The sequence below is a fragment of the Equus quagga genome, chromosome 1, assembly GCF_021613505.1.
Source record: "Equus quagga isolate Etosha38 chromosome 1, UCLA_HA_Equagga_1.0, whole genome shotgun sequence".
Taxonomy (NCBI): domain Eukaryota; kingdom Metazoa; phylum Chordata; class Mammalia; order Perissodactyla; family Equidae; genus Equus; species Equus quagga.
The window spans coordinates 88,461,138-88,478,973 of record NC_060267.1 but is presented as its reverse complement, the minus strand read 5'-3'; the positions used below and the strand labels follow the sequence as shown (position 1 = coordinate 88,478,973).

Here is a 17,836-nt window from a genome sequence, read left to right as displayed (position 1 = left end):
TTTACTTGTTTTGGTCAACACTATGCCCCATGTGTCTTTCGAGTGCCTGGTTCATAGCAGGCTGCCCAATAAATACGTGTGGAAGAAATGATCATGAATAAATGATAACCTCTGCTTGCCTTTCTTCTGCTGGAACGCAGGTGGGTTCCTGCCCTCTCCCTGCTTCCCTCCTCCACCCAGGCCCCCAGCCGCCATGAGATATTCTGACATACGCTCAAGTACGTTTGATGTTACTTTCACCACTACTCAGTCATCTTTTTCATTCTCATCCTCTTTTCTCTAACATTCTGGAACGCATTCCTCCTCTAGTATGTATGTGTCCACTAAGTTTCTGATAAAGACACGTGCCCCTGGAACCTATCTGGTTCTCCACTATGAATAAAGGCTTCTGGTAATTCCCTGCAAGGTTCCTTTTCAAGATGATCTCTACCAGTGCCTTCAAAATTCTCTCTCTAAATAAAAAATAGCAACCATACCAAATGCTGGTGAGGATGTGGAGCACCTGGCCCACTCACACACTGCGGTGGGAACGTACAACGGCAAGCTGAGCCTCTTTGGAAAACAGTTCAATGGTGTCTCATAAAATTACACACGCAGTTACCACACGACCCAGCAATTGCACTCTTGTGTATTTAGTCCAGAGAAATGAAAACACACATTCACAAAACTCTTTACGCAAATGTTCATGACAGCTTTCTTCCCAATAGTCCAAAACTGGAAAAATGCTATAAGTCCTTGACAGAGTGAAGGGCTGAACAAACCGTGGTACATCCATCCCGTGGAATATCACTCAACAAGGAAAAGGAACACACTGCTGAGAAGCAGAACAACTTGGATAAATCTCCAGGGAATTATGCTGAGTGAAAAAACCAATCCTAGGTGGTGGCACACTGCATGATTCCATTTATATAACAATCTTGAAGCGACAAAATTACAGGGACGCAGGAGTGGTTATAAATGGGCAACGCGAGGCATCCCGTGGTGATGGAGCCATTCTGTATCCTGCCTGTGGTGGTGGATAAAGAACCTACACATGTGACAAAATTGCATGTAAAAGTGGGGAAATCTAGACCAACGGATAGTACTGATGACAGTTTCCTGGCTGTGACACTGTACCATCGTTATGGAAGATGTTACCCTTGGGGCATCTGCATAAAGGGTACATGGGATCTCTCTGTGTTCTTTTTTTTTTCCCCCGAGGAAGATTAGCCCTGAGCTAACTACTGCCAATCCTCCTCTTTTTGCTGAGGAAGACTGGCCCTGAGCTAACATCTGTGCCCATCTTCCTCTACTTTATATGTGGGATGCCTACCACAGCACGGTGTGCCAGGCAGTGCCATGTCTGCACCCAGGATCCGAACTGGTGAACCCCGGGCTGCCAAAGCAGAATGAGCGAACTTAACTGCTGCGCCACCGGGCCGGCCCCTCTGTGTTATTTTTTATAACTACAAATGAATCTATGAGTCTCTCAAAATAAAAAGTTTAATTAAAAAAACTGAGTTGAAGTTCTTTCACTCATTCAATAAACAGTGACTGAGCAGCTCTGAGGACCCAGGTACCAGGCCAGGTGCTGACCCTGCGATGTGCGGTGCCTGCTCTCATAGTGCTCACAATGCAGTGGGAAAGGATAAAGTACACAGCACTTCATGGGGATGAAAATATTGTGCAAGCAAAGCACACCTGTGTAGAGCAAGCTGGGTACATTCTGGAAGAGCCTCTTTCATCCTGCTCATAAGCAGCACGTGCCATCTTGAGGTGCCGGTGCCCAGCGCAGAAGCCTGGGGGTCTGTCACACTCTTCTCAGCTCAAGACCCACCACCAAGAAAGCTGGGAACCGCTGCCTCAAAATGATTCCTGCCAGGGGCTGGCCCTGTGGCCAAGTGGTTAAGTTCGCGCGCTCCGCTGCAGGCGGCCCAGTGTTTCGTTGGTTCGAATCCTGGGCGCGGACATGGCACTGCTCATCAGACCACGCTGAGGCAGCGTCCCACATGCCACAACTAGAAGAACCCACAACGAAGAATACACAACTATGTACCGGGGGGCTTTGGGGAGAAAAAGGAAAAAATAAAATCTTTAAAAAAAAAAAAAAAATGATTCCTGCCAAGTGTAATATCTGCACATCCGCTCTCGCCCTTCCCCACTCTTCACCGACCCCTCCTGCTCCTTTCATGTAAGGTCAAGACTGGAGGGCCTCCCAGCTCAGAGTATAACTTGCCCACAGGAGACCTACGCATGCCTGACCACGGTGTTAAACAGAAACTTATTCAAGGAAAGAAAAATCAGCAGACGACATATGTTGCTGCATACCTTCCTTGATCACCTGCAGATTTTACCTCTTTGGGGAAATCTCTTCAAAGCCTGTCTCAGAGTCTCCCCACTGAGATTCACCAGGTCTGCCTCCAGCTGCGCCCAGACCCGGAAGGGAGGCACGCTCGCCGGAGCGGGCGCTTCCGAACAGTCCCCTGGGCGGCAGGAATCAAGAACACCCACATCATTCCGACCCGTGTTACTCAGTGTGGTCCTCGGACCTGAGCTGGTTAGAAATGCAGACTCAGGCCCCACCCCAGAGCTAATGAAACAGAATCAGTGTTTTAACAAGACTCTCGAGGATCCACGTGCACACTGAAATTTGAGAAGAACTGATTCTGGAACTTGGTTCTCAAACCCAGCTACATATCAGAATCACCTCAATTTTTTCTCTACAGTCATGCACCGCATAACGACATTTTGATCAACGACGGACCACACATACAATGGTGGTCCCGTAAGATTAGTACCATGTAGCCTCGGTGTGTAGTGGGCTGTATCACCTAGGTCTGTGTAAGTACACTCCGATGTCTGCAAAATGACAGTCACCTAACGATGCAGAATGTCTTCCCGTCATTAAGTGACGCATGACTGTAATTTGTTTTATTATGAAATATTTCAAAACTCAGGAAAAGAAAGGATAATCTAATGAACAGTATGGATAGACTTGAAACCCCTATGTACCTCTCTTTGATTCCATTTTCATCTCTCCTTCCCCTGAAACAATCCCTAAATAATTTGGCTTATACTTCCTGCTCATATTTTTATATTTGTACTAACTATACAGTTATTCATAAACAACATACAGTATTGCTTAGCATGTTTTAAAATTTTACTCAAATGAATACCATACTGTGCATATCTTCCTGCAACTGACTTCTCTGGGTGGACCATTTGTTCCTGAGATTTGTAGACGCTGATACCTGAGGCTCTAATTCATTCACGGACCCTGCTGGACGGCACCCCACTGCTCCTCTCTCCTCCTATGGTGGGACATCTCAGTTGTTTCCCATTTGTAAACAACACTGTAATGACCATCCTTTTACATCTCTCCCTGAATCCAAGTGCAATCGGGTTCCTAGATTACATTCCAGGAGTGGAATCGCTGGGTCATATATGCATCCTTATTTTTTCTACATATTGCCAAATTTGCTTTCCAAAGTGAGTATACCAATTCACTCTCCCATCAGCAGTGTGTGAGTCTGATTTGCTCCATATCCTGGTCAACACTTGGTATTGTCAGAAATTGGTTTTTGTCAGCCTGAAGGATATGAAATGGTGTCTCAGTGAGGCGTGGTTTTCTTTTTTTTTTTTGAGGAAGATTAGCCCTGGGCTAACATCTGCTGCCAATCTTCCTCTTTTTGCTGAGGAAGACTGACCCTGAGCTAACATCCGTGCCCATCTTCCTCTACTTTATATGTGGGACACCTGCCACAGTGTGGCCTGCCACGCGGTGCCACATCCACACCCGGGATCCAAACTGGCGAACCCTGGGCCACTGAAGCGGAACATATGCACTTAACCGCTGCGCCACCGGGCTGGCGCCAGTAAGGCACGGTTTTAATTTGCATTCCCCTGATAACACAAGAGCTTGACCCTCTTTTCCTATGCTTTTCTATGATCTGCCTATTCTAAATCCTTCGCCCACTCCCTTTTTGTAGTTGTTGGTCTCATTCTAATTGATTTGTAGGAATTATTCGTATATTCTGAATACCAGTCCTTTTTTGGTTAACAAATTACAGATGTCTTCTTCCAGACAATGATTTTTCTTTTTTAACTTACTCCTGGTATCTTTTATTGCGCAGAAACTTAAAAATTTTAACAGAGACCTTTTCAATCCTTTCTTTACAGGCTTTGTTTTTCTGACTTAAGAAATCCTTCACTACCACGACATTATAAAGATAGTCCCCACTGCTCCCTGAGAAAGTTTTAAAGTTCCCTTAATACATATTCATCTAAATATATAAATGCTCAGTTCCCACCCCAACCCTTCTCGATCAAAATTTCCAGGAGTGGGATCTCAGCACCTGTATTTTTAAGCAGAATAAATTCCAAAGCTGACACTGAGAAATGCTGACCGACCCACTTCCTACCCACGGATGCTGGTGGAGGGCACGCGTCTACGACACCCCAGGAAACCATCCCATCTCTGCCTCCTTCGCCTCTTTCTGTTTCCAAACTTTAAGCGCTCCCTAAGGTCTGTCCTTTGATGGATTTATCCACTCTTACAGCATCAACGCTACTGACAAGTCTCAAATTTACACCTCTGGCTTAATTTACACTCAGTTGCCTTTCCTAATTCTCCCAGAAGCACAGCAGATCAGTCTGGTTTTTCCAAACCGCACCCAATAACTTGGCTTCTCGCTTCTGTGGGGCGTGATTACCCTCAGTCTCCAAGCCACAGCACGACTTCTGATTCTCCCTGTTTCCAGCTCTACCATCAGTCATCGGGTACCGTTGTGATCGTCTCCCGTATTTAGCCAGCCCAGCCCCTCAGTCTCCGGTGCTCACGCCTGACACCCAGATTCCTACAATAGCCTCCTACAATAGTCAGTTCCTGCCTCCTTATCACAGGATCTCAGGGCCGAACGGACGTCCAGAGACTTCCAGGTCCAGAGGCTTAAAGACCATCTGGTGGCCATCCTGTTATCTGTGACTGAATTCTCTACCAGATCCTCGAAAAAGAGCTACCCAGCCTCTACTTACACAGCCCCAAGGCCCTCCATTCTTCCGGCTAAAAACAGGTTTTTTTCTATGGTGAGTTGAAATCCATCACACCTTAATCACCACCGGCTAGTCCTACATCTTTACCCTTTCATGTTTTCTTCTTTCCCATCACTGACACCCCGGCCCCATCTGGTCCGGCCCACCTTCTCCCCTCCCAGCACTCCAGGCCCCCGGTCTTGCCTCCCTTTCCTTTAGCTTGCCGAGCTCCTTCTCATCTTAAGAGCTGGGATGCTCTCTCCAAACTCCTTCTTCTTCCCCGACTAGAAATTACAAAGAGGGTGTTGGATTAACATCTGCCTCCCCAACGAGAACAGAAGCTTCACAATGGTAGATCCCCTGGTGCTTTTGTTCGACGCACAATCCTCAGCACCTAACATAATACCTTATTATGGCGCAGAGGAAGCTCTTAGTGGGGTTTTGTTAAGTGATGAAGGAATGAATGAATGAATGAATGAAAGCAAGCCAGCCAGCCCTTGGGTGCCATATAAAACAACTTAAGCTCACTTCCACAGGAAAGCCCTTGAATCATCGGAGGAGAGCCATCACGTCTCCTGGGGTCTTCCTTCCTTACAGGGGCCTGGGGTTCACCCAGGAGGGTGAGGGCAGCTATACCGCGCTTGTACCTAGACAAGGAGCCGGGCAAACACACAGACACTTCAGAAGCTTCCCTGGGGCCGGGCTTGGAGGGACGCCCACGTGCCCACAATGCCACTGTCGGCCGTTGTTGGAAGTGAGCTTCATTATACAGCATATTTGTGACATTTGTTTTTGAGTCAGACATAAAAATCCTGTAAATGTTGCTTCAGGTTAATCTCAAAGAATTCATCTCAGAGGTTAATACAATGCCAGCAATATGAGCAAAGAAAAAACCGCTGTGGGAGCCATCACAGTGAGCAAATCTGACATCCTTCCCCAGCCGTCATGATAAAGCTTACACTTCCTGCGTCCAGTGACCGGGGTTTGTCAATAAACGGGTAACACAACTAAGTGCAGCTGAGTGACACGGTTACAGTAAAAAGTGGATCAGCTGAAAGTGCCAAACTCATCCAACTCCTACTTAAGATTCTTGTATTTTATTGCATGTAAATTCCATCTCAATAAAAAAATACTAAAAAAAGTCATACAGAGAAAACATAGAATTCTGACCCCAAACTTAAATAAATTAATATCTATATATGCAGAGAAATTATATGTGCATAAGCGTTGCCTGATATTTACTCAGCCGTGTCGAACCACCACGAACTCACTGCCTGACCTTAGGTAAGAAACATCCCCTTCACAGGCCTCAGTTTGTACAACTGTAAAATGGGGCTTGATTAATGAACTAATTCAGTGAATATGGAAAACTGTGGTACCTTCCTCATGGGGCAGTTGGATTTAATGAGAAAGTGCATATGAGGCACTTAGCATGTTGTCTAGTTAGAGCGCAATAAATATTTGAATAGACAGAGGCTGTGCATCCACACTTGTCATTTGGGAAGGAGACGTATGCTATGCTTGAGAAACAATGCAAAGAAGGAAACAGTCTCTTTGTGGCAAGCTAGGGACAAGCTAGAATTTGCTGTGATCTAAAATTTTCTCACTTTAGGAACACAGTGTTTGGGGAAGAAAAACTTTTCCTCTACCCTCTTACGTTCTGTCACCAGGGCCTGCAAATTAAATTGGCAAAAGACAGATTAACAAGAGAAAAGGCATACAAATTTTATTTTTAATTAGAAAAGAAAATCCAAAGAAGTAGTTAGACTCAGGGGCTTATATAACATTTTAGCAAAGGACGAAAAATTGTGGAGAAGTGAATAGACAAAAGAAAAGGGATTTTGCACTTCTAAAGGTGGTAAATCATGGTAAGATAAATATATGAGAGAAACTAATAGCAGAAAAGGGTTATTTAGTAGAGTTGGTTTATGCAGACTCATCTTGTGCCTTCTCTGTCTCTGGTGATAAGGGTTGTTCTCCTCTTGGTCCAGGAGAGGGGAGGGGACACCTTTACAGAAGGGAAAATTTTGACCTGCTTTTATGCAGATAGGAGGACGGTGGAGAGTCCTTCCTGTATCTGCTTTTTCACAATTACCTTCAGCTCAAAATAATCCTTACGCCAAAGTGACATATTTTGGGACGGCATACTCTGATTCCCTTCATAGCCAACACCAAGAGGTGAAAAATCCTTCGTCTCAAGCATGAAAATAAATGCTTGTGGAACCGACATGAACTTTACCTTGGGACAACCTGGGGGAGGGAGAAGGCCCAGGCTACTTTTTAAATGATCTCTGTCTTGTTCTCTAAGTTTATGGACCAATTTAGATCCATTCCACGCTCACCTGTGCTCAGTTTGCCTCCAGGCACATTCAGACTATGTGGGGGAAGGAAAGCAGCTTCTTCTCTGCTTTTAAGGTCAAACTATATTTCTGAAAGATTTTCCGGAATGTTTACTTCACTAAGCTACTCTGAGCCTGAGATAGGCTAAGAAAACGAGACTATGGAACCAAGGGTGCGGGAGAGTAGTGGGGGAACTGGGGATGCTCTTCAGAGAAAGCCAAATAATAGATGAACCAAAGGTACAGAAATATAGGCGGCCAAGCATTTTAACGAAGAACATTTACTACTGTCAGAGGAGACAAGGGCACAACCAGCCTGCTTCCGAGGCCAAAATGGGACTTATAAAAACGAGTATTGACTAAGGTGAATTTGGGGCAGGACAGCCTAACTATTTCCTTTTGCCTCTTAAAAGCAATGATTAAAGAGAGTAATATTATCTACTCGCTATTTATAGTGCGTCCTTATGGGGTTCTGTACTGTACTTTGAGGTGAGGTGAGCACCAGAAATGGGTTGCTGGCCCTTGAGGACTATAAAATTGGAAAGAATAGAAAACTCCAATAGTCAAAGGAATACAATTCTTAGTAACGGCATAACCTCCCTGAGGAATGATGATTGCTCTTAGCGGTTCCTCCTCCAGAGGATGCTGAGCTCAGTGGCAGGTAGGGCACATGCAGCTTCTGTTCCCAGAAAGGGGCCAGGCTGTCCCAGCACAGTGAGGTCATACTCCTCTGGGTTCCTAGATCACAAGGAGGGCGCAGCAACACAAGCTTTAACTCCGCGTCACCCTTGGATGGCGACAGCCACATTCCTCTCCCTTCAATTCAGGCCACCTCCCTCCCTGGGGACCACACTGCTCCTGCGCCTTCCGATGTTACCTCCACGCTAACGACTCCCCGAACCAAATCTCCAACTCCGATCTTTCTCTCCAGCTGCAGACTCAGACTTCCAACAGCCGACATAGTTCCATGGACACCCTGGCAGCCCCCAAAACAGAAAATGCCCCAAATCCCACTTGCTCCCACTGCTGCATTCGCATCTCGGTGAGCAGAACTGCCATCTTTTTCCTAGTCACTCAAGGTACAAAGTTCAGGGCCATCCCCCATGTCTTCTCTCACATCCAACAACTAATGACTCACCAGGCCCTGTTCCTGCTGCCTGCACGGAGCTGCTTGTGAAAGGTGGATGTCTTCGTCTGTGTATTTGTATCTCATTCTTCGAGGAGGTAACACACGCACTTGGTTCAAAACCCAGAGTCTAGACGGCTGTACTGGGGCAAGTCTCCCCTCTCCTGCCCCTCGCAGCCCCCAGTTCCTCTCCCACTGGCCACCTGTACTGTTTATCACGGATCTCCCAGCGGTGCGGTACGCATTTATAAAGAAATAAAAAGAAAAATTCCCTTCTTCCTTTTTTTTACACAAATGGTAGCATACTATACACAGTTCTACTCCTTGTTTTTGTTACTTTTTTCATCTAAAATATCTTGGTGATCTTTCCACATCAGTACCAAAAAAGGTCTGGATTCTTTGACACGGTCACGTAGTATCCCACTGAGTAGATGGACCATATTTTATTTAACCAATTCCCTCGGTAAATGGTTTTCAGTCTTTCGCTATCGCTAAGAAACTGCAACGCGAGCCTTGTACGTGCCATGTTGCACCTGAGGACATGCGTAGAGTTCCACAAGGTCTTTCAGTCCCTCGCCCCTTCTCTCCTTTCCATTCTTACCTTCTCTGCTTTAGCTCCAAGCCTCATCTTTGCAGAAGCCTCTTTACTGGCATCTCTGCTCGATTACGCTTAACTTACACCCAGCAATATTTAGTGAGCACTTTCTACATGCCAGATACTCTGCTAAGACAGGGAAGAACAAGAGAATAAAAACAAGCAAAACCAGACCAAACCCCTCCTAACCAGACCCACACACACCCTCACCTGTCTCGCACCTGTGGGAGCTTTTAGAGTTTATCAACAAGGCAAGCCGCTCTCTGCTCTGCATTTGGAATTGGTTGAGAATTAATGATGGGAGTCAGGCAAATGGAAATCACAATATCAATTTCCTTACTGTCAGAGTTTCACTGGTAAACGTGGGGGCCAATAGGCTTCCTGTTACATACCCCCAAAGTTAGACCTTGGACCAGCCCCCTGTGGGAGAGTCTGCTCTGGAGAGAGGCAGACACCCGCCTGGCTGGTTGTGAGGGGAACCGCTGTCCCACGCCTGCCAGGCCCCAACAAGGGAGACACAGCAGAAGATAAACATGGCAACTTTCCTCAACAGATCAAAAAGTAAACCATTGCTAACTCAGCCTAGTGAGAGAAATTAAGTCTGAATTACACTTTTTAAGAAATTCAACTTTTTGGTAGGATATATAGAATAATTAATCACAGCAAGGGTTGATAGTGAAAAAGAATTAGCAGATAATTCAGAGGGGAGTAAAAACTTTTCAAACTTTCTTCCTTCCCCTCCTGACTGACATCATTTTAAGGCAGAATGGCTCTGAATAACCATCTTTCTAATAGCTTTCCTTTGTTTTTTTTCCTAATATATTGAGCTAAAATCCCTTTGTGAAGGAATTTTACATTTAGGGTCGGTGATAGCCCTAAGACAAGGCTATGACTTAGGAGAAGTGAGGAACGCAGACAGACTGGCCCTGCCTCCTGCCCTCCCTCCCCAGCCGCAAGTGCATCTCAGAGGTGCCTCACGGCTTCCTAATCATCAAACGCAATTGTCCAATTGTCGTCTTTTACTGTTGACCTTCGCACTTTCTGTTACATTCGACTCCGTGAGCCAGATCCCTGGGTCCCACCACTAGAGATTCTAATTAAATAAGTTCTGTGATCTACATTTTTGAAAGAAACTTCCTAAGTTATTTTCGTGATGGGTCACTGAGCCCTCCTCCTCCTCTTGAAACTCCTCCGCTGGCTTCCGTGACCCCTCAGAATTCTGTTCTCCTATCTCCTGACCACTCCTTTCCTCCCCCAAGGCTGCTCTGCTCACCAGGACAAGCAAGAGCTATCCCCTCTGCCCCTGGTAACAGACACTGCCCCGCAGAACCAGGAATGCACACGTGACCCAGACTGGGCAACCAGAGTCTGTCCCCAGGGGTCTTCTAACTGATGGGGAAAATTCTTCCTCTCAAGTTGCAAAGCTGTAAGAGTACAGCCCCTGCTGCCGGAGACCACACTGTCGGCTCCCTGGTGGAAACGTGTGGATAGTGGGAGACAATGAGGCCAACAGGCAGAGAGGAGCAGGGCTAAGAGACGGGAGGTGTGGGAGCAAGAGGAAAATGGACTGACGACAGCATTTGGGTCCTTGCGTCTAGTGATCCCTCAAGTCAGATCTGTCCTTTTCCTTAGTTTGGTTTCTTGAACCTATACGTTCTCCTTTTTGGCCTAAACTCTTTTGAGTTGGGTTTCTGTCCCTTATAACCAACAAGCCCCTCCCTAGTCCATCTCTTCATTGGGTTCCCGGCCTCCTCGCTGTACACAGCTGTGAAATCAACTTTTTAAAATCAGAGCTCGAACCATCACTTGCCTGTCTCAAAAACCAGTCAGGGCCTCCCAATGTCCCAGCGATTGAGTACAGTATGTCCCCCAGTCTGATTTTCCAGACTTCCCACGACTTCACTAGCCAAGAGGCAAACCAGGATACAGACCCCTCCCCCATCGCTGCCTACTCAAATCCACTGAGGAAAAAGAAAAGAAGGACGGAAGGTTCTACTCCATTTCAAGGTCCATTTCACATTACTCTCTCTGAGAAGACTTTCCTAAGTACCTCCTGCCCCCCAAGATGTAACTGAACCCCTCTTCAGCCCTGACGGCATTCATCCAATGATCTTTGCCTTATTCTCTCTTGTATTTCGTGCTGTCTCATCTCAGAGCCCTCTTACTCTTGGCAAGACCAACCACTCAGTTGCCAGAGTCAAAATTCAGGGTCATTTTCTCACCCCACCACCCATACATTCATCAGGTCCACTCCCATCTTCCTCTTTAATATTTCTGAACTCAATCTCATTGCTCCTGCCACTCACCAGAACACTTAATATCTCCTACTTGGCCACTCTAACACGTCTCCCTGCCACCAGCCTTATCCTACCGCAACCTAGCTGCCCACTGATGCCAGTTATCTTTCCAATAAGCAAAGCTGATCATGCTCTGCCCCACAGAGAGAGTAGAGAGCAAACTTCTTGGCAGGGTGGTTAAGCCCTCTCACTCCCCAGTGACTTGGCTGTGTCTGCCATCCCAGGCTTGCTGCCCACCACTCCCCAAGGAGCACCGGCCAGACCAGACTGTTCCCGGTTCCCTGAACTCCCAGAGTGCTTTATGCTGCTGGTCTTTGCACATATGGTCCCCTCAGCCTGGGAAGGCCTCCCCTCCCCTCTGCCTGGTAAAGTTCCCATCCTTCAAGTAGTTCCTCTGCTCAGAAATCTGTGGACTGCCCTAGGGGACAGCACTTTCATAACCCCCCACTTAATCTGGAAGGAGGTGCTTTCTTTGCAACCCCTGTGCCTAGTGCAAGGCCCAGCACAGCACACAGGTGCTCAGTACACTGTTTAACAGCCAGCAGAAGCCTTTTCTGGCAAGGTCTTTGCGTTACCATGGTACCCAGCACAAGGCCCAGCTTGGTGCTTGGTCAACGTTAACGGAGTCCAGTAGGGTACTGTTATATTCTTCTCTCCACGGCACCAAGACGCCCTGTGGACCCTGACATCCCACAGACACTTTGCTCCTGACTGCATGGCTGAGCACACCGAGGTTAGGAGATGGGCACTGGAGCTAGACAGACCTGGGTTCAAATCCCTACTCTGTCACTTACAAGCCGTGTGTCCTGGACAAGTCTCTCAACCCTTCTGGATCTCAGCTTCCTTATCTGTAAGATGCAGCTAACAATAGCTACCTCATGGTTTTTTTTTGTGTGTGTGACGACTAAACGAGAAAAAGTATTTAGCATATTTGCGCAAGTGCCTGGTAATCGATAAATATTTGTTGAATGAATGAGTTAATGAATGAGCTGCCTAGAGAATGGCAGCGATTCTTAAAGACACATCTTTTTAGCCCGTTTTCCAGAGAACCTAACATCGAGCTCCGGGCCGAATCAGTTTCGAGTCTGGGGTCCAACCCCGCCCGCGCCCCCCATTCTCGCTAAGCCTTCGGTCGTCAATGACCAGGGCCTGGTCCCGCCCCTGACTGGATTATTCACCAATAGGACCCGGAAGGCACCGCCTCGGGCTGCTTTCGCTGTGTCTCATAGGCTCTTACGCAGTCCTGCCCGCCCCTTTGAGCGCATCATCGCGCGGTGCATTCTGGGGCTGGTAGTCCAGAAAAGAGGCGCGGCCAAGCCAAACCACTGTGAGGACTGTCACTCTCGCCTGGAGCTCCCAGAGGAGGGGCGGCTTTTCTCCCCCCGCCACCTTCGGAGGCGAAGCCCTCGCTTCCCCGTCCTCCCTTGCACCGCGCTTGGGTAGGTTACCAGCGGCTTCCAAGAAACAGCAGCATCTCATTCAGATAATTCAGGATTCGCTGAAATTTTAGATTCAGATCAAGGAGACATTCAATTCTGATATTCTCATAAATGGCCCCTTATAGGCATTTATGGGAGGTGTGGTGGTAGCTCTGAAAAGCCAACGGTGACCCCGGGCTTCCCCTGGTCTCCCTGAAGAACCCACTACGGAAGGAGCAATCATGAGTTTATCTACGTGAACCTTGGATATTTCAAACTGCATTCTCTCTCAGGATCAGAAAAGCTATCGGTGGCTCCCCACTGCCTCAAATATAAAGTTTCGACCCCTTAGCTAGGCATGTAAGGTGCATCATAACTGTTTTGTATTTATTTATGTGTGGTTACATTTTTAAAAGCAGCGTTTCTCAACATTTGCTGCACCTCAGAATCACCTGGGGAGCTTTATAAAATCCCGGTATTTGTGTCCCATCCTGGACCTCAGAATCTTGGAGGGATGGTGCAGGCTTCCATATGTTTGTAAAGCTCCTGGGGTGATTCTCATGTGCAGCCTGGGGGGAGCACCATCGGTTTAACACCTATCCAGGTTGCTGGAACATACTTTCACGGACCCAAGCCTTTGCTCTGCGACTGCCTCTATAGAAAGTGGCCGCCTTCCCCCTTTCCTGCCCAAGCTCAACCGTTAGCCTATTCCGCCCTGTCCTCTCGCAGAGTCTTTACTCCTCCAGCACTCACACACACTTCTTTTCCAGCAGCACCGGAGTTATCGGCTTGCTGGTCTGTCTGCCGGGGAAGGCTGAGTGCTCTGAGGGCAGGCCCCCTGAAGAGTCCTCTTTTGCCCACTCCAGGGCCACTGACTCAGACTCCCTGGGGCGGGCCTCAGGCTTAGCCGTTTCTTAAGCCCCACAGGTGATTCTGGTCCCTGCGCCTAGCCAGGAAGCAGCTTTGCAAAAGCCCTAGGTACAGTAAGCATCCATCAATAGCTGTTGTGTTGAATGGATGAGGCGTCTCATTTGTTTTGAAGTCAATCATACTGTTGCACCTGGTCGCCTCTGATTCCCCCGGAGAGCTAAGCACCCTTGTCTTGTAGTATCCTCTTCATTCATTTTCTTATTCATTCATCCAACAGATATTATTGTACACCACGACAAAGCCCTGGGGATTCAGGATAAACAGGGAAACACAGTGACCACCCTAGGGGACTCAGAATCTATAAATACATTAGTTATAGGATAGTTATTATTATCACTTCTTCTGAATAATATTGGGTTTTCCCCCCTTCTAGGTACCATCTGATATTCAAGGGTAATGAGATGTCTTATTCTCTTTTATCCCCAGCATGTTGCTGGCACACAGAAGGCATTCTGTAAATGTCTACTAAATCACGACAACATGTTTCATAGCACAAAATTTGTTAGTATTTACTTGTGTGATTATTTGATTAATGGCTGTCTGTCCCATGAGCTGTGGATTCTCTGCAGACAGGAACTGAATCTGTTTTGCTCACCCTGCCTGACACAGGGCCTGGCCAGACTAGGTGCTCAATGAATACTGCGAAGTAAATAAATAAATACATGCATAAGGCATCATTAAGAACAGAAATGAAATCTCCCCACCGAATATCCGCTCCCTTCTCCCTCCGTATTGTCCCCCAAATAGATAATCTCCTTCCTGAGCATTAAGGGATTTCGAGGTAGCGTAAGCACAAGCCCAAACAGATGACAATGCTTCTACTTACTTACAGGTTGACCTGGGACTCGACTTCAGGCTCTTTTGCTGGCCATGTCTGAAGGGGCTGGATGCCAAAGGAGAGAGACGACTTTGCTTTCCATAGAAGGGTTTGTGCCATCTGACTCCCACAGGACCCCTTCGTCAGTGGATCCATCAGTGGGCCTGGAGGCTGGAGTGCTGTACTGAGGCAGAAGGAGTTGGGAAAGGCACTGAGAACAGAGAGGAAGGACGGCAGGCCAATCACTGGCCTTTTCTGGCACTCTGCCCAGAGGCCAGCCCCGTTAGCTAGTTAGGAGGGCGAAGCCAAGGCCCTCCCAAGACCCGGGGGCCCCCGCAAGACTGCACCACGCCCTTACTGCACCAAGTGATGCCCGTGTACACTCCAGGAGAGGAAGGCATTGGCCCCTGAACCGTCCAGTCATGTCACATGCCTCAGCAATGAGTGAAGGCGTCCACACTGTCAAGTCAGGGGGCTCTAAGGCAGAAGGAGGCCAGTGAGCATTGAAACCATCACAACCTTGTTCAGAAAAAGGCAACAGTCACTCAGTAAGGGCGAGCTAGGTCTAGAGTGCTTTTAGAGAATAACTGGTGGCCTCACGGCCGTCACTGTGCTAGGCCAGAAGAGCTTGGTTTATCTCCTCATGTCCAATTAAAATATCCAAGAAAAGCCATAAAAAGGGCCTACATTGGCAACAACATTGTAGACAAAAAGAGTCTGTAATGGCACAGGGTATCGAAGCAGTAAACGCTTGCTGAATTAATAAACGGATTGTTCACGGGAAGAAACGGAGAAAGGCACTCCCAAGACCTGCGTGCTGCTTTCTCCGAGGACACAACGAGGAAGGTGGGGCAGGGGCTCTGGGATGAAGGGCTGCTCTCTTGGGCCTCCCTGCTGCTTCTGATTGGAATTCTTTTCTGAGCCAATTAGCAGTGTTCTTCACTCACCTCTACCTCGAGTGACAGACAAACAAGCAAACAAAATCCAATTACTTGGAAATGGAAAAGTAAAAATAAAAAGCAATCTTAGAAAACACTTTGGTCAAAAGGGACTCTTTCTAATGTCTTCTTAATAAAGAGCGTGACAAGGCAGAAGACAAAAGGCCTAGTGGTTGGGGGCAGCATCATCAAGGAGGCAGAGGCGTCCGCATGGGCAACCACGGTCCTGCTGCGGGGGTGGACGCCAGGAGAGCCACTCCATACGGCCTGGGGGCTGGAGCCAGACAGGCACTGCCCACTCCCCAGCTGCTACTGCCCTATCAGTTCGGCTGCAGGCATGCTAACAAAGAAAACAGGTCACTCTGGTCAGATCCTCCTGGCATTCCGCCTCTAGAAGTGATGACCCGGCTCCCCCTCATGTTTCCTGGGCCTGAGAAGCCACATGCTGGATACCTGGCCCAGACTTCCAGATAATCTAACCAGAGGCTGGCTTCAGGCCACTTATCTGGGCAGCGACCAGACAGACGTGAAAGGCTCCAGCCTTCCCTGTATGGCAAATAGCAGGAAGCCAGGGTCCTGGATATTATCAGTTCTTCACTCAGTGGAACCCCAAGTCTTCTGAAACCCGTGTCACTGGTGTGTATGGCTGCCTCAGCAATAAACATACAAAGGAGCAACAAAGCAGGGCTTCTGAACGAGAGATGCATTTTCTTCCGAACCCCTAGATTTTTTAAATTATGAAAAGAATACTTGTATACAAAAAATTTATTAAGAAAGCACTCCTTTCTTAATCATGCAAGTTAAAAAAAAAAGAGAAAGTTCTCCTGAAAGAAACCGGTAAGAAAGTGGAGGAAGCAGGACAGAGGTGTGAGGGTTCATTTTCAGGCAAAGTCCTGTGAAAGGATAGCTGCAGCTCGAGTGAAGCCGGGCTGTTGCACGTGGTAGCAACTCGCCACCTGGGACGGCTAAGCAACTGAAACGTGGGCAGGAAAAGTGAGGTGTGTAAGTGTAAATGCACACCAGACTTTGAGGACTCAGTACCAGTGAAAAAGGATGTAGACCATCTCATTAATGATTTTTATACTGAGTACATGTTGAAGAGAAAATAGATTCGAGTTCAGTTTAATGTGGCTACTGGAAAGTGTAAAATCACATGTGCAGCTTGCCTTCTATTTTGGACAGTGCTGCTGGAGGTAGATTACGTTTCAGAGCTGCCCCACCCGAGACGAGGAGCTGAGGGCCACGGGGTGGGGGTGGGGGATGGAAGCTCCCAGGTACTTGGAGCTCTCTGCACCTGTGGACAAAGCAAGGCGGCCCACCGAACAAGAGGCCTCACCAGGGTGGGCGTTGGAGCAAAGTGCACTGAAGAGTGGAGGGGAGAAATGGTGAGGGGATCTGACGGTGTCCACGACATTCTCGCCTCCACTCCCTTTCCTCTTCCAGTTAACCGTTTGGCACGGTTCCTTCCACTCCTTTCTCTACTTGTCTGCAAACCTTTATGTGACATACGTACATAGACTACACAATGTTCTGAGACTTGCTTTCTACCTAAACCATCGTCTTGGCCATCTTTCTACATCAGTAAATACAGGTACATTCTAATGTACCTGGTGGATATCACAGAATGAGATAACCTTGTATGTCGCTTATAGTCTTTGTTTATTTTAATCTTTAAAAACTATTTTGTTGTCTTAGCATGTTATTTTCTAGCCCTTTTAATATTTAAGATTTTGTTAAAAACGTTTAAATGCTAGTTCTTTTCAACCTTTCCCACCATTTAATTTTATCTTTTTTCCAAAATTTTACCCTTAGAGTTTCTGAGTTCTTTTTTAATACTTTCATCTAATTCTTTAGCTTCATTTTCTAACTGTTCAGATTCTGTCTCATCACTGTTAATTTTAATCCTTTTACTCATTTCTGTTATCTTTCTAGTCTTAACTTTCTAATTTAAAAAAATGTGCGTTCCTCTTAATCTTCTGACATATTTTATCTTTGTCTCACCATTTAAAATAGTTAGCAGTTGAAGAACTTCTTGGAAAGATGGCAGAGTAAATGCTCATTTGCATAACTCCTTGGAGCCCATGGAAATAAGTAAAAATAGCCCAATATATAGAAGAAAACTTACTGAAACAAGAGAAGGGCCAAACTTCATGCTGTAACTCTGAAAATCTGCTGTATACAATAAAGGTGGATAAACTGAAAGTGAATATTGAGTTCTCCCTGTCTCCTGGAACGTGCGGGAAGAAGCCAGAATATTCTAACGACCTGACAAGGCCCGCTTTGGAGGGGTGGGAAGTGGAAGCATGGGCAGGCTTGGGCAGAAGCTGTTGTTTCTTCTTCTTTTTTGTTTTTAACTGCCCTAGCTT

The 17,836-nt window shown here is 47.0% G+C and overlaps 1 protein-coding gene across 1 annotated transcript in view; it reads right to left on the bottom strand.

Annotated features, from left to right (window-relative positions):
• GARNL3 (GTPase activating Rap/RanGAP domain like 3) overlaps positions 1 to 17,836 on the bottom strand; it is a 148,048-nt gene that overhangs the window by 118,013 nt on the left and 12,199 nt on the right. The window contains exon 2 of the mRNA XM_046643693.1: positions 14,546 to 14,716. Within this exon, the coding sequence (XP_046499649.1) occupies positions 14,546 to 14,716 (171 nt within the window). The remainder of the gene's footprint in view (positions 1 to 14,545; positions 14,717 to 17,836) is intronic.